The sequence below is a fragment of the Electrona antarctica genome (genome assembly GCF_951216825.1).
Source record: "Electrona antarctica genome assembly, chromosome: 7".
NCBI classification, from domain to species: Eukaryota; Metazoa; Chordata; class Actinopteri; order Myctophiformes; family Myctophidae; genus Electrona; species Electrona antarctica.
Window position 1 is genome coordinate 13,384,175 of NC_136812.1, and position 22,718 is coordinate 13,406,892.

At 42.7% G+C, this 22,718-nt stretch overlaps 2 protein-coding genes across 2 annotated transcripts; one reads left to right on the forward strand and one right to left on the reverse strand.

Moving 5' to 3' along the window:
• Positions 1 to 18: 18 nt before the first annotated feature.
• dhcr24 (24-dehydrocholesterol reductase) lies at positions 19 to 15,055 on the reverse strand. The gene is made up of 9 exons (XM_079506215.1): positions 14,632 to 15,055; positions 13,648 to 13,803; positions 11,725 to 11,830; positions 10,551 to 10,669; positions 8,366 to 8,629; positions 7,164 to 7,307; positions 4,993 to 5,190; positions 3,701 to 3,879; positions 19 to 2,475 (listed from the first exon to the last, which is right to left on the reverse strand). The coding sequence occupies exons 1-9, from the start codon at positions 14,860 to 14,862 to the stop codon at positions 2,322 to 2,324; spliced, it is 1,551 nt and encodes a 516-aa protein (XP_079362341.1). The 5' UTR covers positions 14,863 to 15,055; the 3' UTR covers positions 19 to 2,321.
• A 1,256-nt stretch (positions 15,056 to 16,311) lies between these two features.
• Positions 16,312 to 18,801, forward strand: LOC306926124 (uncharacterized protein; the record flags this gene model as incomplete). The annotated part of the gene is made up of 2 exons (XM_079505384.1): positions 16,312 to 16,619; positions 18,552 to 18,801. 2 exons carry the CDS (start codon positions 16,312 to 16,314, stop codon positions 18,799 to 18,801), a joined length of 558 nt encoding a protein of 185 aa, XP_079361510.1.
• Between the last annotated feature and the right edge of the window lie 3,917 nt (positions 18,802 to 22,718).

A 22,718-nucleotide genomic window follows, 5' to 3' on the forward strand; every position in this document is an offset into this window, starting at 1 on the left:
AAACATCCACATTCAATACAAAATGCAAAGAGGATATTTATTGCATATATACAATTACATCTGTGTCAACAAAGACAGTTCTGAAGGCGGTTTGTGACTTGTGTTTGCCGTCCACAATGTTCAAACAGAGGTTCTCTACAAAGATGCTGATGCTGAAATATTTGTACGGCATTAAATAGAAAATGCTGTCACTGTCAAAGACAAATGGCACTTGGGAACCGGTGGTTAATAAAAGGGGCATTCAAAAGTTTCAGAAATGGTAAACACGAATATCTTGACATTAATAGTAGCCAGTAAAGAAAAGAAAAAAATAATACATTCACACGTTCTCAAATCAGACACCAAAGTTAAAACAGCGAATGCAGAGGACATTGTGTTGGGCTGGTGAGTCAAAGTTGCTGTTTCTGAGCTGTGCTGAAGGATTGGTTTGAGTATGTACTGTACTTCTCACAGCCATTCACACTGACAGGATATCGCTGTTGTCGGGCAGAAAGCTCATTTATCCTTATTCAAACTTTTTGTGTTTACTCGTAAATTAACGGTCTACTCTACTTGATCATGCTACAGCCAGCGTCACAAAAAACAACATGAAAAGTAGCAGTGGGAGCTTGTAGATCTGCTACTTTTGAATTTGAATCCTTAAAGTTGAATCCTTAAAGTGGCAGCGGTGGCCGAACGGATTGTGGAGCGGTCTTGATACCGGAAGGTTGCCAGTTCGAATCAGCGGTCCGACACGTTAAAATTACCACCGCTGAAGTGCCCTTGAACAAGGCCTTGAACCACTACGATGAAATGTGTTCTATGAGCAGGGCCTGGCTGGAAACAAGTTATTGAGCTTAGCCCAGATACCCTGGGTAAATATAGTAATCATTTCATTTCATTTCAAAGGTAACAGTTTTGGACATATGAGGTTTCCACCTGACAGATAATATTGTAGTTCAGGGCAGACAATCTTATTATCAAAAAATAACATCAAGTATTTGCTGTATGTGCACAGTTTAATTGCAGTCTATGAAGCACTGCCTTGGGTAAAAACGGTATTTTATTTAAAAATGTATAAAAAAAATTACCTAAGCACTTTTGTAGGTGTTTTTAGCAATGATCTTATGGGAGCCTTTTTATTGCCACAAAGAGGACAGACTGCAACGCTATAGAAATAGTTTCACCACAAACCTTTTTTTGTTGTTGCTTTTAGAAAACATACACAAACACAGTATCAACATAAGTGGAGTACTTCACAGGCACACAGTGCCTCAGTCCATCTCTGGCAGAGAAACAACAGGGGCTGAAGTCATGTTTAACCACTTGACCCCCACCATCCATATTCTGGGCTCACAAACGCGTCGAGTTTAAACGCGGTGCAAGCTTGTAGAACGGCTATTTATGGCAAAGAGATTTGGTGTAGACAAAATCGTTCCAAGTACAGAGACAACTCAGGTCCAGTTTACTAACCAATTTTGGGCGGGAACCCCTTTTGGTGTTAGCATTATGTTATGCTTTAGCTATTGAAAAATAGCAGATCTACAAGCTCATAGGATCTACGAGCTTGTAGGTCTCCTATTTTTGAAAAATCGAAGAACGACTGACATAGAAACATAGCTTTTTCAGAAAACTGTCAGGATGTAGAAGACATTTTTTGAATCTGATCTCAGGTCAAAATGGGTTAAAGGCCAATACATGCTCCTTTGGGTGTCGGGGTTCGGACAGGCTTTCCCGAACTATAGTTCAGAGAGTCAGGACATCTTGGACGTCGTGCACAAGTTCCGAGATAAAAGTTCTGAGACCACCCATCAGAAGTTTGGAATGACGTCAATTTGTAGTTATATCACCTCCCTTTTTTCTGAAGACAAGTTCGGACATTGGAAGGAGGTATATGGAGGTGCTAAATTCTAGAGCATTGGTTCTCAAAGTAATCAACATAAGTTAAACATTGGCCAATATAAGAAAGAGGCAAAAAGTCCAAGTTCAAATATGATTCTTTTGGGGGGTCCCCAGTTCAAATATGATTATTTTGGAGGGTCCCCAGTTCAAATATGATTATTTTGGAGGGTCCCCAGTTCAAATATGATTATTTTGGAGGGTCCCCAGTTCAAATATGATTATTTTGGGAGGTTGTGGCCTGAAAAGGTTGAGAACCACACTTGGTAGACTAGACCGGAGTCCATCAGGGCTCTACACTAGTACCTCTTGTGTTTTTCGCTCTACACTAAATATCGTCGCTGAAAATAGCTAGCAAATGTTTTCCCCCAGATTATGCGGATGCTGGGGTTGAAGTGGTTTAAGACTGGTGGGTGTATCGGCCGGGGGGAGCAGTCCAACGGTCAATGTCGTGCTGATTTGCAGATTTTATCGTAAACCTCGGGGAAGGCGTCCTTGCAGCCCAGCTCCTCCCTCAGCCGGTGATACAGCTGTCCGTCGAACATCTCCCAGAACTCCTCTCGGTCCATGTACACATCTGCATACAGCATCTGGTACCTGCGGGGGGGAAGCACAGCAACAGGAGAATAATCAGGACAATACAAAATCAAATAGTCATTATTACTTCTTAACCCATTTTGGGCGGGAACCCCTTTTGGTGTTAGCAACCTTCAAAACCGCTCTCAAAGGGCACCTACGGACGGCTGCAATTCGAAACTGGCCCCTGTAAAATCGGAATCCCTCAAACACGAACGCAAGGACAACACAAGAGACGGTCACGGCCACACAGCCAACTCAAGGTACGGCCACGGAGCCGACTTGGGGACCCAACGCAGCTCCTCCAAGGAAAACAAACAAATTAACGGAGCTGAACGTGAATCCCCCCCACCGCCCACCCCTTTTTTTCCCTCACTGTATATGTTTCTTTTCCCTTTTTACCTCCTTTATGATGAATTCCCGTTCTGTCTATAGAAGTGTCTATTTGTACGTCTCTAAATGTTTTGATGATTTGAACATGGTGGACCCTATTGGAAACAAGTGTAATGCTTAATTGGGTCGTCCACTCACAGTTAACAGCCTTTGTATTGAGTTTGTGCTTGAAATGTACTGTAATTCTGCAAACTGTTAATAAATTCTTCAATCAATCAATCAAAGCATTATGTTATGCTTTAGCTATTGAAAAATAGCAGATCTACAAGCTCATAGCGCGCCACCGAGTGGCGCGCTACGAGCTTGTAGGTCTGCTATTTTAGAAAAATCGAAGAACGACTGACATAGAAACATAGCTTTTTCAGAAAAATGTCAGGATGTAGAAGACATTTTTAGAATCTGATCTCAGTCAAAATGGGTTAAAACAGAGGCTATTTAAGGCATTTCTGCTGTACTGACAGATCAGAATCGTGTATAGAGAGGGGAGTAACGGGAGAGACATGAAACCTGAGCAGCATGCATATCCCAGACCAGTGGTCTAGGGTAAAAATGTTCATGTCAAGGTCCCTCAAAACATTTTGTCCCACAGGACCCCATACAAGAAATGTGTTGTTGTAATGTTTCACTATTTGAAAATCTACAAGCTCACAACACATGACAATGTGACGTGTTGTGAGCTTGTAGAGCGGCTATTCAAAAGGCTGATGCATATAGGCAATTGTGGTTCAAATAATTATTATAATTTTTTGATGGGGACCCCCTCAAGGACCACCCGGACCCCAGTTGTTTCGTCAGTGCAGTGAGTCGTTGAGCCACTGATTGAATTGTGAGCATGGAGGCGGGGCTTTATTACCCGTGTACATCTCTGACAAACTTCTCCAGCTGACGTGTGGAAGCCTTGGCCTCAAAGTGCTTGACTCTTGGCTCTCCGTACGCTCCAATGTCCACATACAGCTCCTCCTCCTGGCCTTTGGGCTGAACCATGCCCCTGCCTGGGAACAGCATGAAGGGACACAACCACAGAGGGTAGACCTGGAAACAGGACAGGAACACAGATAAGGACAGGATTAATAGCGGGTATGCGCATGCTTAAAGTGAATGGCACATCGAGTGGCAAATCGAGTGGCAAAGGAACATGCAAAGTGAGTTTAACATTGTTTAATGTTGTTAAATGCAATCTAATCTACTTTTCTGTTTGGATGCATGGGTTGTCAAGGCTAGAAAGTAGTTTTTATCCACTCAGTAGGCGTTCCTGCATAACTTCCTGGTTTGATGATGATGTCACACGCATACTCTCTATAATGTAACTATTAATGAAACATTACATTTTATTTTATCATTGCATTTTCTTTTTTAAATGTAACTATTATTAATGTCAAATGAAAAATGTAGGAATAACTTTGTCGCTGTCAGGCCGAAACCTTGTATCTTCATATTTCAACTTTTGATTTGATAAAAAATGCCTAAAATAAAAAATGTAATTATAGAATAAGATAAAAACCACAATGATCCTAGTGTGTGTGTGTGTGTGTGTGTGTGTGCAAATCCAACAATAACCACATTATAAAAACACTTAACAACACTCCTCTGAAACAGGTTGATGACTACAAGTATTTGGCTTCATATATATCTTCTTCCCAAAAGGACTTTCAAACTAGGAAGGGTATGGCCTGGTCAGCCTGCAATGACATGCATAAGATCTGGTCATCCCAGCTTAGTAAGATGTTAAAAGTAAAAATATTTAGGACGACCGTTGAGCCGATTCTACTCTGGCTCCGAGACATGGACACTTTCAAACTAAGAAACTAGAGAAACGGTTGGATGGCACTTACACCCGCCTTCTAATGAGAGCGCTGTCTTGGAAGAGCCACCCATCGACTAATCTAATATATACGGCAACCTTCCCTGTGTTTCTTCACTAGTCCGATCCAGAAGAACACAGTTTGCCGGCCACTGATACAGAGCTGACAATGAGGTTATATCTTCCCTTCTTCTCTGGAGTGCGTGCGTGTGTGTGTGTGTGTGTGTGTGTGTGTGTGTGTGTGTGTGTGTGTGTGTGTGTGTGTGTGTGTGTGTGTGTGTGTGTGTGTGTGTGTGTGTGTGTGTGTGTGTGTGTGCGCGCGCACGCGTGCGTGTGTATCTTACATTGATGTCCTGGTGGAAGCGTGTAATAGCAGCCTCCATGTGCTTCATGGGGACCAGCATGTCCTGAACCACGTGATGCTGCTCATACAGCCGTCTGATGGTCTCTCCCTGGGTCAGCTTCAGCAGGGCGATCTTCGGGGGAACCAACCAGCCAAACACCCACCGGAACACGGGGTTGTTGCCAAACGGAATGATGTCCTAGAGACATTAAACCCATTTAGACATACCCTAGTTAACCTAAATTACATGTGTACTGTTTGATCAACAGCATGCATAATATAATATAATATACATATATATATTATTATTAGTAGTAGTATTAGTCTGGGCACCTAGGCTGGTCATCCCGATCAGCCACCAAATTACTCCAGTGGCTGATGGTATACTATACAGGGAAAGGATTGGTAAAGGTACATACTATGCCTTAAAGATGTATTTTTGAGAGATAACAGGCAGAGAAGAAATCACAGTAAGTGGATTCCTATTGGATGTGCACGCATTCCGTCTTGTGTCGGGAGGGACAGAAGGCGTTGCCTAGCAACCTGGGCAGCACTAGATACATGTTGGCTTGTGATGGTCGATTTTAATATAAAGCTTATAACCCGCGGTGGCATGGGTTTGGCGTTCAATGGGTAATTATTATAACCTGTGGTGCCGCGGGTAATGGCACTGCGTGAACCATGAACCTTCCATTTCTGAAATGGCCACTCAATTTATCTGTTTATCTGTGCTTCCAATTCACTTCAGACTTGCAGTGTGTATTGCTGATTAGTCTATAAATTAGCAGAATCTCTGTGTATGTGTCTGCTTGTCTCAAGAACCGTACAACCGATCGATTTCAAACTTGGCACGCTGTATTGCTGTATGTATTGTATACATGGGGGGAAACTGGCAAAGACTACATTTGGGAGAAAATGAAGAAACAACAACAAAAAAATCAAAGAAACAAAAGCAAGAGGATGTAGTGTCCAATCAATAGTGTGCATAATTCATCACACAGAGTTTATGGTTATGGAAAGCAAAACACATTCAGCGTACTAATGGCTAATGGTACTGTGTGTGTGTGTGTGTGTGTGTGTGTGTGTGTGTGTGTGTGTGTGTGTGTGTGTGTGTGTGTGTGTGTGTGTGTGTGTGTGTCTGTGTGTGCGTGTGTGTGTGTAATGCAGATAAATGTGCAGGGAAGAGGAATGGGAAGATGATGACTAACAGGCAGATAAAAGGTTTTTTTCATCATAATCGTTCTAATGCACATGGAAACCTCTTCTGCATTACGTGTGTGTATGTGTGTGTGTGTGTGTGTGTGTTTGAAATAATCACAATTAGCCCTTCGCTAAACTCCACCTCAAAAGCCAATGCCAATCCAACTAGTTTAGCAGACGTTGCTAAGGATGGCAAGCTTTCGTCACCTCATAGCTGTCAGTGTTATTTTGCATGGCTGTGTAGTGTTGTTGTCGAACACATACACAGCTTAACGTCTGGAAAGTTACACGACTGAGCCACCCAGGTGATGGCAATGATACTAATCACCATATCCACTTACCGTGCATTACATGAAAACTCCTGTCGAAAGGTCGTAAGTTCATTGAGTTAGATAACGTTTCTCCCTCCAACATTTCCTTGAATTTCTAGTTTATTGAAATAATGTCATGCACATTTGTCCAGTGCATAGCCTACTGCAGGCCTGGTTGACTAGATTTAGAAGACATTTTGAAGCTCTAACTGAAATTATTATTTATATGGAGAAATTCCGTCATTTAACAATGGGTGAGAAGGAAAGATTGCCATCTCTCCTCTCTTAACCGTTGCTAACGTGCCTATTGGACAAGGACGGGTTGGGGATAGACTTGGCGAAGGGCAAATTATAACAAACAGCTTCCAGAAACAGCAGATCTACAAACTCACAACGTGCCATGATGCACAATACGACGAGCGGCTATTTTAATACCATTATTTGGAAGTGTAAAAGTATTAAATAAATCTGTCATTTCTTTATACAGTATATCTCAGTTATTTGTCTGCCCTGTGCAATCTTTGTTTACCAAGCCTAAAAGGCAAACATATATAACATTTTTATCCATTATGTCTAAGTAAAAAACACAATTAAATCATTAATCGCAATTTGTGTAACAACTAACCATCTTGTAAAAATGTCATGATGTTGACAGGCCTACCTGCAGCTCCCAGAAGATGCTGCGTGTGTGTCTGTGGTAGTACTGTCTGAGGGGGATGTACTCCACTGCACTGAGGTCCTTCTTCAGGTAACTCTCCACATGCTTGAAGAACCACGGCTTAAAGTGGAGGCCAATTCTGTTGATCTGATTGAGAGACAAGCGCACACGCACGCACGCAAAGATAAATCCTGTGTGTATAGATCAATGGATCAATATGTAACCGAATATGTTTACATGCATATCTATATATATATAGTGGGAGATCCCACTGGGATTAGGATCTATTTTTTACAAAGGAGCCCTGATTACAGCTCAGAATCACATAAATACTGTGTAAAAACCATTCAGCAGAACACACGTTCACTCATTCATTTATTTTAGAAGAATAAAAAAGTAAAACGTCAGATATTTTCTGGCGTTTTTTCAAAATACGCTTCAAGTCTGCAAGGACCTTGAGGGTTCTAAATTGCCCCAGAGAAAGCCATGTGTAAAGTTGAATATAGTTGCTTTCAGGCAGAAACGTATCTAGTTTTTTTTAATGCCCTACTTCGTCGTCTTACTACAGTGTCACACAAAAGTAAAAAAAATAACAGATCTACAAGCTCAAAATGGGAAGTGTTTTGAGCTCGTAGATTGGCTATTTTTGATACTTTTGAATTAGAATTCTGAAAGGTAACAGTTTTGGACATTTCCAGCCGACAGCAGCGATATCTTGTTGCAGTTTAATTCCATGCATGTTCCACAGAGAAACCAGAAGACAGACAGACAGAACACAGTGAAGAAGAGGACAGCTCTACAGCAGGTCTCAGGTCAGTGTGGTTTTAAATGCATTTATAATCTAAAATTGGATTTTTGATCAATAATCATCAGTAATGTGGCTAGAGTGTCCGGCCTGATATTGAGAGGTCCGGTTTCAATTCCCTGGCTATGTATGGGCCACATGGCCCGGTAAGGCTTACTTAATGCCTATATAATAACTAAGAGGGTAAAGGCAAATAATAGAAGAAAAAACAGCCAAGCAAGTTCATCAAATTACAGTACATTACCTTTTAATGTAATGCTGTGTTTAAAGCCAGGGAAAGACACTAATGCCATGTCATGACATTATGATATCCAACATCCTCTCATATTACTAAATCAATATAACGTCCATAACGCAGCCCTAACCATCAACAAGCCCTGACACACAAGCCTCTTCTTACCTTGTCAGGCTCCGCGTGGTCGGTCATGGTTCCCGTCATGACCACGGCGCTGTCCAGGCTGTACTGGAGACCCTCCACAAACGTGTTCTCCTTGTTCTGCGACGCCTCGCTGAAGCGCCGGCAGATGTTGTCTAGCCCCCTGATAGGCTCATAGTGGAGCTTCACCCACGGCTTGGCCGGCACGATCTTAATCTCTGCCGCAACCAGGAAGCCCAGAGTCCCACAGGACCACGGGACGGCGTGGAACAAGTCCGAATTCTCCTCCTGGGAGAGAATCACAGAGAATACAAGGAGAACGAATTATACTTTGATATGTAGTAAGCAGTTGTATGGTAGAGCACGCTAATATACAATATAGCTAGTACATCTGTATGGTAGAGTATGTTGATACAATATAACTAGTACATCTGTATGGTAGAGTATGTTGATACAATATAACTAGCACATCTGTATGGTAGAGTATGTTGATACAATATAACTAGTACATCTGTATTGTAGAGTATGTTAATACAATATTACTAGTACATCTGTATGGTATAGTATGTTGATACAATATAACTAGCACATCTGTATGGTATAGTATGTTGATACAATATAACTAGCACATCTGTATTGTAGAGTATGTTGATACAATATAACTAGCACATCTGTATGGTAGAGTATGTTGATACAATATAACTAGCACATCTGTATGGTATAGTATGTTGATACAATATAACTAGCACATCTGTATGGTAGAGTATGTTGATACAATATAACTAGCACATCTGTATGGTAGAGTATGTTGATACACTATAACTAGCACATCTGTATGGTATAGTATGTTGATACAATATAACTAGCACATCTGTATGGTAGAGTATGTTGATACAATATAACTAGCACATCTGTATGGTAGAGTATGTTAATTGCGAACGCAGTGAGCATTTACTATGAGACCCAGCAGATCCTGTCTGTGTGTCTGTGTGTCTGTGTGTCACGCTGTAACACCACCCGCCCACCACCAGAGGGCGCAGCTGTATCACACACAAAAACACACACACACACACATGCGCACACACGCACGCACGCACGCACACACACAAAACTTAACTTAAAAAAAACTTAACTTAAAAAAAACTTAACTTAAAAAAAAAAAAACTTTAAAAGGAAAAACTTTAAAAGGAAAAACTTTAAAAAAACGTAACTTAAAAAAAAAACGTAACTTAAAAAAAACCTTAAAAAATTACGTAATTTATTCTAATTGTTGTTTTTGCAATTTACGAGCTGCGTTCGCTTCCCGCGTTCGCGCGTCTTACTTGTACAATATAACTAGTACATCTGTATGGTAGAGTATGTTGATACAATATAACTAGCACATCTGTATGGTAGAGTATGTTGATACAATATAACTAGTACATCTGTATGGTAGAGTATGTTGATACAATATAACTAGCACATCTGTATGGTAGAGTATGTTGATACAATATAACTAGCACATCTGTATGGTAGAGTATGTTGATACAATATAACTAGCACATCTGTATGGTAGAGTATGTTGATACAATATAACTAGCACATCTGTATGGTAGAGTATGTTGATACAATATAACTAGCACATCTGTATGGTAGAGTATGTTGATACAATATAACTAGCACATCCGCAGTGGTTGGTGGCCTCCATTGTGAAATCCGACCCTGGTGTCACTAAGGACACCAGGGTGCATCAATAAAGTTATTTGAAGCACCTCTGCACCGGATTGGACACTAGATGTGATCTTCTACATTCATTCTTCATTGTTGAGACATCTTTGCTGATTGATTGATAGACTGAAAAATGTATTTCATAGTATGCAGAATGGGTACATTTCAAACGAAAGTACAGGTCAATAGAAAAACTGTTACTTGAGGATAGAACCAGAAAAGGCACAAAGACAATGCTGTCTTTGACAGGAGAGGAAAACAATATGCATAACATTTACTAAATGTTATAAAAGAAATAGAAATAAAATAAAATACAATTTGGGGGGACAACCCATGGGTTGAGAACCCCTGTTGTAGATGGCTAGCATTCCTGCCGAGCCACGCCGTAAGAAATATATATACCGTAATTCTGATCGTTGACGTTGCTTTGGCTAGTACTGGTGTCATATAAATCCAGTAATGTTTATATTACAATATATTTTTCATAGAGCTCATGGCTCACCTCTGTGCAGCGAACCAGGCTGCCATCAGCCAGCACCAGCTCAAATGCAACACAGATGTGCTGAAACAGCCCGTATATATGAGACGATGACTCAATGCCTGTACCCATCACCAAGCCACCTGGGAGAGAGGAGAGAGGATGATAGAGAGAGGGAGAGTGATAGAGGGGGGGGGGGAGAGGGAGGGATGGAGAGAGATAATGATAGAGAGAGAATTTGCAACATTAAGCACACACAAGCAGAAGGTAACATTTTCCAACTCTTTCAAAGAGTTGCCTGTGTGTGTCTGTGTACATGTGCACTCTGCGTATGCACACGTGTGTGTGTGTGTTTGTGTGTGTGTGTGTGTGTGTGTGTGCGTGTGCGTGCGTGCGTGCGCACGCGTGTCTGTGTGTAAGAGATGAATGAATGCACAGCGCCCTGATGGGAAAACATTAGGCTGTTGATGTCCAGTTTATGGCATCAGGAAACCCATTATGCAATCTGATCCAGGAGTGCGTACGGCTCTGCAGGCCCATTTCCTCCCGGTTTTGTCTGTGGAGCTGCAACATCAATCCTCTAACCCAATTAGAGATGTCCACGAAGCTCCACACAGGATACATTGATTGACCACTTGAACCCCTAGCATCCCTATTCTGGGCACGGTGTCGTAATAGGGAAACAGCTCCCAATGTGTGGCTCTTCAAGGGGTCCTCTCAGGACGAGGACCCCTTAGCTGAGACAGAGATGAAGCGGGGTCACCAACTACATACATACTGTATAAAATCGTGTTGCAGATTAAACCTTTTCATGGATTTTATAGATAGACATGTTTTACAGTACTATCATCATCAGTGTTGTGTAAATGAATGTTTGTTTACACATTATCTTTTCTATTAATATGTTGTATTCATGTTAATGTGTGTTTTCAGACATTGAAACACTTAAACCCTCGATAATTAGTAAACTAGACCTTTATGTTCTTGATCTGAACCTCTTCCCCGAAAATAGGATGAGATTAATGTAAAAATCACACAAATATGTGGCAACCCCCCTGTAGGACCCACTAGGGGCCATGGACCACTTGTTGAAGACCCATGGGGAAAGAACAACTAGGAGTCCAAGGATTAGATCTGTAACAGCTAAAATCTAAAACGACACAGATGCTTTCCTGGTTTTAATGGGTTAAAAACATACCCACGGTGAGGTCATCCAGTTCAGGCAGCACTGGCAGTGTCCAGCCAATGGAAGTGAGGAGAGCGGTCACCTGTCCCATGTTGGCCAGGGGCTCAACTCGTACCACCTGCCAACAGAGATCTATCGCTGGTGAAAAACATCTACCATCAGGTCAAAGAGCCACAGACACATTTATCATGATCATGATTTCTAAAGATTAGAATAAGTTTAAACCACAAAGTTTAAACCACAAAATTCCAACATTTAAAAAAGCATGTCATGAATAAAATGAAAGACAATTCAATGATTTCCATAAATTAATTTAAAGAATGTTTAAGAAGTAGTGAAAATAGCAGATCCACAAGCTTGAAAGTGAGCTTGTAGATGTATTCTCACTAGTTTGGGTCCTGGGCAAACCACTCCTAGATTGCCATGGAATTGGTTGGTTGTGCATTTTTATGATCCCTGGGCCTGTAGTGTAGACTCTATTGACTTTGGTGAACTCGATACAAGGCCTTTCCTGTATTGCCACCACTGGGTCACAAGGTTTCAATTACTCACATTATCCTCTCATACAAGACATTTCAAACACGACAGACTAGATTGCCATGGAATTTGCCATGCAGTTTACCAGGTTCATGCTCCCCAGATTGATGATGACTCTTTTGGTGACTCGTCTAGTCTACACTAGTGCTACCATTAGGCCAACATTTCCACTTGCACACAAGATAACCTGAAAACCGATAGGGCAGATTGCAATGAAACTTTGTTGAGTAAATGCATGCTCATTCCCCAAGGGATGAACCCAACTGATTTTGGTGACACCATGGCCTTTCTTCAAGCACCATGCTTAGCACACTTTCACTTTAAAGCTTTATTTTTTGCCTGGCAAGTGAAGCATGGGACTCTCAGAAAGCTCTTTGGTCCACGTGGGTAGCTGCAAACAGTCTTTGATATTACGGTAGTATGAGGCCTTCTAACTACGTATAGTGTGCATGCAAACCAAATAACAAATAACATGTGCTGTTTTGGTAAATGAGAGGTACTATTCTTTATTCTTAATTAATTCGTTATTCATTCGGAACCCGATTAGCTGCCACCAAAGTAGGTCCAGTAATAGTAAATAAGGTTTCCATGATGTTTATGACAGCATAAGGTGCAGATGGACTCATCAGTGTTCTATCTATTCTAGATGACATTATCATTTGCAAATTAATTGGACTTTGGTGGTGCGGTGGAGTATGGTCTATTATAGAGAAAGTAGAGCAAAGGTTCCACAAGGCTGTGGAAATCCACTGTTTAGGGTGGGTTCAGAGACGTGTTTACCCAACATATGATACTGTACAGTCTCTTGTCTTGCAGAAGATATATAAACCATGGTGCCACCTAGCTCTGGTCCATACTCCATAGCTCTAATGCCGTTGCATTTAGAGCTATGTTACTGTCGACTTCCGGGGTCTGAATCCCCCTGATTATCTGCGCGCATGGTTGATATTCAAGATGTGCTCTGCACCCAAGAAGCACGACCAGCGGGTCCGCGACATCCAACGACAGGTGAGTGAAAGACTTTTTGCTATACTTAAAAGTTTGTGTGTGTGTGTGTGTGTGTGTGTGCGTGTCAGTTTTTTTTTCACCGGAGGAAAAACCTTGTCTATGAGGTTTTCTCTTGGCATTATCAGTAGAGGGCGCAGTGGAGTAACTAAACTTTTTTCCCCGGTGGGAAAAAAAAAACCTTTCTGGACAAAAAAAAATTGTGGTGGGGGCTCAGAGTGCATCCACCGCAGAAAGTAGGCTTTCTAAGTAATAACACAAGCCGCCTTTGTATTACGCTACAGACGAGAGGCTGGTCTGCATTCATGCGAGCCCCATAAGTCGACAGCAACATAGCTCTAAATGCAACGGCATTAGAGCTATGGACCAGAGCTAGGTGGCACCACTTCCTACCTGTCTGTCTGTGTCCACGTCCAGAATGTCCATCATGTTGATCATTATGTTCTTACTGGTCTTCTTGTACTTTCCCACCCGGAGAGACACCGTCAGCCAGCCAGGTCGGCCGGTACACATGCGGTTCTTGCCGCCTTCCTTTTTCCACTCGCGCACCTGAAACCCAGGAAATGACTTTCAGCATGTATCAATGTAAAGATATCCCTGGGTGTTAAGATTCACCAACACCTTACAAACACACTCACCCCATTGTTTTTGCATACCGCTCGCCTCCAGCGGATCTTGTATTGTTGTATTTGTTTTACTGAGGTTAGGTTAGGTTTCTGGTTTAAGGTCTTCAGTGTTAGGCATAGTTTAGGTTAAGATTAGGAATAATGTTTTACTGAGGTTGGTTACGTTCAGGAATACGAGCATTCTTGTATTCCTTTCAAAGTTTGTGTTTGATAAAGTATGACAGGTCTACACAAAATTCCAAATGTCTCTATCCCTGGGCTCTGGGTATGTCAACATATCACACATAAATGGCACACATGATATGGGCTGAGCTCCACGTGGTGATAAGCTATGATGTCACCATGTGATGTCATAAGACGACCGTACAACAGAGACAGAGAACAGGGCAAGATGCTAAAAAGGTGACCTTATGAAGGCTTATGTAGAAGAGTTGGGCTAAATTACATATACTATTTAATACATTTCATTGTTAGGCCAATAGCATGTTTCCAGATGATGAAATCTATATTTACCCAGGGTATCTGGGCTAAGCTCAAGAACTTGTTTCCAGCACAGTTGAGTTTGAACAGTTGCTAGTGATTTATTGTGCAGTCATCATTTCAGTCCACATAGCATGAATACTTGAAATAAATGGGCAAAGCCAGCACGCGCGCACACACACACACACACACACACACACACACACACACACACACACACACACACACACACACACAAACTTTTAAGTATAGCTAAAAGTCTTTCACTCACCTGTCTTTGGATGTCGCGGACCCGCTGATCGTGCTTCTTGGGTGCAGAGCACATCTTGAATATCAACCATGCGCGCAGATAATAATACACATCAAACACCACGGACAGGGGAAGCAGGAACAAACACACAAAGATCCACCTCTGGTGGACGATCACATAATCCAGACCTTTGACTTTTATCCACAATAAGAACATGACGGCCAAGGCACCTAAATACAATAATGGATCCATTGCTTCTGACGGACCGGCTCAGATATCAGTCAGTCCTTCCTCGCAGTAGCAGTGCTGTCAATTTACGCAAACCGTAAACGTATTTCTTAAGCGGGTCGCACTTTGTCTTCTACACGCTATCTATTTGTTGTTAGACAGCGGTAGGTAGCATGCTTGCAATGCATGCAAGAGTCGATTGACGATACGGCACCAAAACCGGACACTTTGCTCCTTAGCGCCGATAGGCCAGCCTGGCTATGTGGTTGGATTGTACCTCCCCTGCTGTGTGCTGATTGGTGGGTGAGGTGAATGGAGGATGGCCCGAGCGCTAGCGTCCCCAAGCAGAGACCAATGGGAAAGCACGATGGCCGTCACACCATTCACTGGTCTTCATTTTTTCCAGCAGTTAACAGCTGGTTGCCTGGCAGTGGTACTAACATGGATGCAATACAATACAACCAATGTATTTAATGCACCTATCAGTAAGTAGACCTAAGTCGTAAATTGGGAAACTTTAATCACACCATTTGAGTTAATAGAATAGAAGTTTGACACTTTTGGATGATATAGAGATAGGAGAGAGAATGCGTTTTCAAACAAACAAACAAACAAACAATTTTAAACCAATTAATACCATAGCAGCGCATAGCCTATTGTACATGCTTTGAATGAATACTGTATAACATCTCGCCAGACTCTAGACAACTAGGCCTGTAATTCATTGTTTAGTGACTGTGAGTGATACTGATATTGCTCAGTATGCATTGCCTAAAGTAAAGTGATACTGAATGTCATTATGTCATGATTTCACACCGACAGTGCCGGACGTCTTGCGTCCCATGATGATCCCATCCCATTATAACAGGAGGCTGAGGAGAGTGATGCTTTCTGTCTCCACCCCCCTCTTTCAAGACTCACTCACTCGATCACTTACACATGCGCGCGTGCACGCACGCATTGACTAGAATAAAGTGGTACCCTTAGACACATTAGCCATGAAAGAGGGTGGGGCGCCAGTAAAGATTCCCTAATGGGCCGTCCGGGCCGTGTCGTGCTCTCGTCCATCTGCCCTGATGCAAAACACACGGTCAACACACAACAGGCTGGATGCGCTTCAAACTCTTCCCCGATGGGTTTTTGTAATTATAAAGACAAAGGGAAAAAGAAAGTTCATACATTTCCAGGGTGGAGAAACTTCAGTCAAACATCTGGACATTAAGGAATACGCATATGGACTTCGTGATCAGCTTGACCTTTTACCATTGGAAGAAAGCAATGATGGGAGAAAAACACAGCTCAAGCAAGACACGAGTTTTACAGCCATAAATAGAGAAATGCAGGTGCATGGCTTATTCTTTCCTGGATAATCCTCGCCCGCATGTCCGTGGAGAGCGCGCGCCGTGCCATGGAATGGAAGTGATGCGTAACGGACATTAAACGCGGCCAGTCTTCATTGTCCTTCTGTGCGCGATGCCTTCCCTGCACCACGGGGCCATCTTCATAGGGGTGTTCCTGATCGTGACGGGCGGCTCCACAGCCTTCCTGGCCTCGTACCAGAGCCGGCTGCAGGCCTTCTCGCTGTGCTGCGTGGTGCTGGGGGCCGTCATGCTCATCCTGGGGCTGTTCTGGGCCATGAACAGCAAGAGCCCCGCCATCTACACACAGGGAGACTACGGCGGAGACTGTCCGCACTACTCGTTCAACGACGACTACCCCAACTTTGGGAGCAACCATCTCGCGGTCCATCTGTCGGAGTCCCAGTCGGGGTTTCTGCCAAGGTGGGTCACTCACTCATCATGTTGACGTTGTACTAATGAACTTTCAACTCTGTGTAGACCTGCCGCCGCCTAAACACTATACCTGGCGGTGTATTGGGCATGTTATTATAGGAGAACATTTTCAAACCCACAAAACACCTTTTTTCCCTGACAATAGAACACTTGATGTTGTAGGCCTATAAGAATTCAACTGATTTCCACTTGGCCCAGCAGCCCCAAATTAGCATTTTTATATATAGCCTATTCATTTCGAATTCCTATTGACCTGCACAGATGAACTTGATTTGATTTACTGGATAAATTAATTAATATGATGATGTTCCTGCCAGTCTGTCTTGCCATCTTCCTCTCTCAATAAGAAAGCACTTCATTTTACATTTGTATAGCAGACTTTGTTGCATGCAGGGCTTTGTGAGAAGATTGACATCAAAATTAACCTATAGTGGACGTGCAACGTTCACAAGTATAGGAAATCCTATTGATTATGCAAATATAGCCTATAGGCTAGTTGGGCGCATATAGGCCTGGACCCCCCACACCCCATCACACTCACACTCACACTCACACACACACACACACACACACACACACACACACACACACACACACACACACACACACACACACACAGGCCTACACACTAAAACAAAATAAAACGTATACTTAGCCTACAAATAAAAACAATTAAATAAAACAACAAATAAATAAAAATACAATGCAATAATTAGCCTATATAAGGTCAGGCAGCAGCACAATTTTGGAAGCCATGCAGAAGGCAGAAGCTATGATCTATTCTATTCTAAAGACTCAACAAACAATTAACAATATAGGCATTTAGGCATATGATCTACACCTACAGATCATCCATGATTAGCTAGAATTTTGACTGATTAACCCGTCCCGTTAAAAAGTCTATCAACGGAACTTTAAGGAAGTTCACACATTTTGGCATGCAGGCTGTCACTGCACAATAGGCCTTATATGTGCATATGGCTATTCTAAAAGACTTCAAATTAACTTCACACCCACCCACGTGTCTCAGAAACGCTGAGCAAACGCGTCTGTTTGCTTCTGATGCTGTGCCTTATTAAAAGTGTTAGATAGGTCTATAGTGCTAGCGGCTACTGTGCTGACGACGGTATTTTATGTGCGTTTTGGGTAAGGGTTGAATCATGGCAATGTTGCAGTGAGTGCAGTCACAGTGAGTGCACCGGGCCGTGACCCATCAGCCATATAGACAGAAGACTTTTGAGCATTGTTTGCTATAAAGCCAGACATAGGCCTACGAGGAAAACGAGGAAACGGAGAGAAAATAGGCCTGACATTATAATATATCTTTTGGTTTTGGATAAAGTTCCCTTGATCCCTTTTTAGGTCACACTAAAAGCAACTTTCTCCTGCGAAGACAACCAGGCAGGTGCACCTTGGCACTGGTATTATTTCCAATATAAGTCGCAGCATTAATTGTTTCATCCTCAACTAAGCTAGAAACCCTAACCTACTGTAGGGCAGCTAGGGGTCAACTGCTCTCCATCATTCTGAGGTTTTAGCAAAGCAGACTTGCATCACGTCTGACAAAGAGGTGCGTGCGCCATCTAGTGTCTGATATCTGCAACTATAGACACCCAAGTTACACACACACACACACACACACACACACACACACACACACACACACACACACACACACACACACACACACACACACACACACACACACACACACACACACACACACACACACACACACACACACACACACACACACACACTTTGAGATTCAAAGTCATGGCCAAGACAGCAGCACATAAAGTGTCAAATCAAATAAACATAAAAAACAGCAACATAAAACAGTTTCTGGCCTCATTTAATCATGTCTATACTATTCTGTCAGACTCACTATATTTGAATGTGCTTCCCATGTGTGTCCAGGGCACAGCGCGCGCCGTGTGCCTTCCACGTGGAGGAGTTCGACTACCCTCCCATGGACCACGGGGTGTTCACTGCACCTCCACCTGCCCATCACCCTCCTCCCCCTCCCTGGACGGGACCTCCTCCTCCCTACGAAGAGGCCATCAAGATCACCTGCAGCTCCACCAACATGCGGCGAGCTTACTCAGACTCGCACCTCGCATCGGAGCCTCTGTTTGGTCGCTCAAGAGAGATAAGCTTTGAGGTGTGATGTTGTGTGGATTGGCGGCCTCCATCTCACTTTCTGTAGACTGAAGGATGAATGCTTGAGACATGCAGGGACTGTATGCAGTGCACCCTAATACCTTATGCTGGCGGACGACGGTCCAGCCAAATAAACAACCACCATTTAGCCTTGGACTATATGCTGAAAATACCAGTGTAGCCTTGGGAACTAAGGGTTCCTGAGCCATGTGGCCTAATACCAAGCAAGAGTTGAAACATTTATCAAATCCACACGATCACAGCATGACCCTCTCTGATTATAATCAAACAGTTCTTTGCATGTTTTCCATACAGTACTAGATGAACATACACACTATTCCGTGACAGTCAGAAATAAAGGGACATTATGTGATGGCCAACTTTACTTACCTGCTATTGTATTGTCCAAGTCAACCACACAGCAAAGTCCTGAGAGTTAGCTTGACTCTGAGAGTGTACAAATGGACCAGTAGCTCAAGGTTTTTACAGTGACATTATAGGCATACAGTTTGATGAAAAGATGTGGCACATCTTAATTATTTTGACTGCAAAAAATTCAAACCTGTCCCTTCTCCAATTGAACACCAATATCTCCTCTCTTTGCTGTGGGCTTTGATCCACTGTGGTTTTAAAAGAACACTGCTTTATCGGATCACAGGAACTCTAGACAAACTACCAACAGGTTGTCATCTGTGGCTTTTTATGTCTCAGAATAATATGCATGTGAATAGAATGTTTTAATTTTGCCATAGCTGTAATTCTTTAGCCTAAGGGAAGAGAGTTGTGCTACTTATGTTTTAAGTAACTGTTACTTTGTTTAATAAACAATGTTTAAAGGCATATAAATTGACGTTGCATGGGGTTCTCTTCAGTCAACATAACAAGAGCTTCTGGCTTATTGGGCTGCATGCTGCAGTATGTCAATCATGAAGCCTTCATAATAACATTCCTAAAACTTGGAATGGAAATTAAAATGGAAATGGAATGTGGTCTCTGGAGTGGAATGGAATTACGGAGGGGAACAAAATATAATAATAACAAACATTTTTGTTTGAACTAATCGCCACAGATGTAGGCAAAAAATAATAATAAAAAGAATATATAAAAAAGGACCGAAAGGCACCCCCTTGACCTTTGGCCCAGGCAGGCTGAAAGTCATTGAGGGGGCTCGCCAAACATTGGTTGAGTGGTGTGAACTAAGCAATCATTCCATAATATGCTGATTGCTTTACATGGAACAGTGATGCGTTGCTGACTGGAGGGAAAAGAAGAAAAATAAAAAACGGCATATTCCAATCAATCCATTTTTCAGGAGCAGCAACCGCAACCCCCCACTGGCACAGTGGCACTGCCAATGAAAACACCGCGCAAACGGGTGGTACCGTGGTAGGCTATCCCCCTGTAAACATGTTTTTTGATTGATTGATTGAAATATTTATTAACAGTTTGCAGAATTACAGTACATTTCGAGCACAAACTCAATACAAAGGCTGTTAACTGTGAGTGGACGACCCAATTAAGCATTACACTTGTTTACATCAGGGTCCACCATGTTCAATTTATGTACACATAACGCTTAGTAAAGCTAAAGCATGGTGCATTTTAAATGTATCATGGTCCATGGTACAATTAAAATCGATATCAAGTGAAGTTAATAATAAACTACTACGTCTACAAGCTTATACAAATAGGTCACGACGATATCGTTTGTGTGGCAGTCGAGTAGACGAGACGCACGTGTCGCGCTGCTGCGATTATTATGAGCAAATGTAGCCTTTATTATGAGCAAATGTAGCCTATATGAATTAGTTGTCACCTAAAATCCGGTAGGATTTAACCGCAAATTCCATCGTGTGTGACTCTGCAGCCACGCATGCAAGAAGAAAATGTCTGTTTTCGTTTTGCGGTCTTTTATCAATTTATATTTCAGGCTCAATTTCTCCGTATAGGCTACTCCTCTCTCTCTGCATGTGTACAAAACACCAGGACCAAAAACACAGAGAGAGAGACAGTCAGAGACAGAGAGCGAGGTTGAGATTATTCAGATGTGGTCGCGGCGGAACCGGGCGCACCGCCCAGCTCTCTCTCTCTCTCGTCACCAAAACCGGTCCTCAAAACAAGAACTAGAAGTCGTCTTCCTTCCTATAGTAGGCTACTCGGAGTCTCTGAGTCTACACCATAGACTGTAAAAAAATAAATAAAAAATAGGGTCTACACACAGACAGGGATTCTACTGGAGCTGCAGCTGTGTGAGGATTGGAACTACCGAGCGCCCTGTAGTCCACACCACACATCAACTTCTATTCAACCGAGTTTCAGCGCCACAATAACACATTTACAACCGGATATGCATCTAACGTTACAGACAGAAAAGCAAGCGGCTGCGGCAGGACAGGAGACCAACTCCTACGGGCGCGGTCTACTTTGATAGGCTTCTTTAAAAGGCTTGTGAGTGTGATACGGGTCGGCGTGGAGAAAAGGCATTCCCCCGCGATGCGCCGGAGACGCCAGATGGGAGTGAGTCTATGAGGAAGTGGTGGGAGTTGGACCAGATGAAGGGCTCCGTCTTTTTGGCAAATCTAGAACTTCCTGCCAGAGAGCTAGCAAATTTAAGACATCCGGTTGCTTTCAGAATAAAAGCGTGGTTAATTAAATAATTATTACATTACATTATTAGTATTGTTATTACATTACAGTTATTGTGAAGACACACATTATGTTTCTGTGTAAAAATAAGTAATTAAAAAACGTAAAAAAGTTATCTAAATGGATAAATGCCCAAGTCCATGCACTGGAGTGCCCAAGTCCATTCACTGGAGTGCATGGACTTAATAAAGTGGATGCTGGACAAAATCCCTGCTATGTTTCGACTAGTGTGACATATGCACGCGTCCGGGGAGACCTCCTCTACAACACCACACTGTCCGCTAAGCAGCAGAGGTGTAAAACAAAAATTGGCACCAGGTCACAGGTCAAAAAACATAAAAAAACTTCCCATTTCCAGACTACAGTGGACTAAAGTGAACGCTGGACAGAAATCCCTGCTATGTTTCGACTAGTGTGACATACGCACGCGTCCGGGGAGACCTCCTCTACAACACCACACTGTCCGCTAAGCAGCAGAGGTGTAAAACAAAAATTGGCACCAGGTCACAGGTCAAAAAACATAAAAAAACTTCCCATTTCCAGACTACAGTGGACTAAAGTGGACGCTGGACAGAAATCCCTGCTATGTTTCGACTAGTGTGACATACGCACGCGTCCGGGGAGACCTCCTCTACAACACCACACTGTCCGCTAAGCAGCAGAGGTGTAAAACAAAAATTGGCACCAGGTCACAGGTCAAAAAACATAAAAAAACTTCCCATTTCCAGACTACAGTGGACTAAAGTGGACGCTGGACAGAAATCCCTGCTATGTTTCGACTAGTGTGACATACGCACGCGTCCGGGGAGACCTCCTCTACAACACCACACTGTCCGCTAAGCAGCAGAGGTGTAAAACAAAAATTGGCACCAGGTCACAGGTCAAAAAACATAAAAAAACTTCCCATTTCCAGACTACAGTGGACTAAAGTGGACGCTGGACAGAAATCCCTGCTATGTTTCGACTAGTGTGACATACGCACGCGTCCGGGGAGACCTCCTCTACAACACCACACTGTCCGCTAAGCAGCAGAGGTGTAAAACAAAAATTGGCACCAGGTCACAGGTCAAAAAACATAAAAAAACTTCCCATTTCCAGACTACAGTGGACTAAAGTGGACGCTGGACAGAAATCCCTGCTATGTTTCGACTAGTGTGACATACGCACGCGTCCGGGGAGACCTCCTCTACAACACCACACTGTCCGCTAAGCAGCAGAGGTGTAAAACAAAAATTGGCACCAGGTCACAGGTCAAAAAACATAAAAAACTTCCCATTT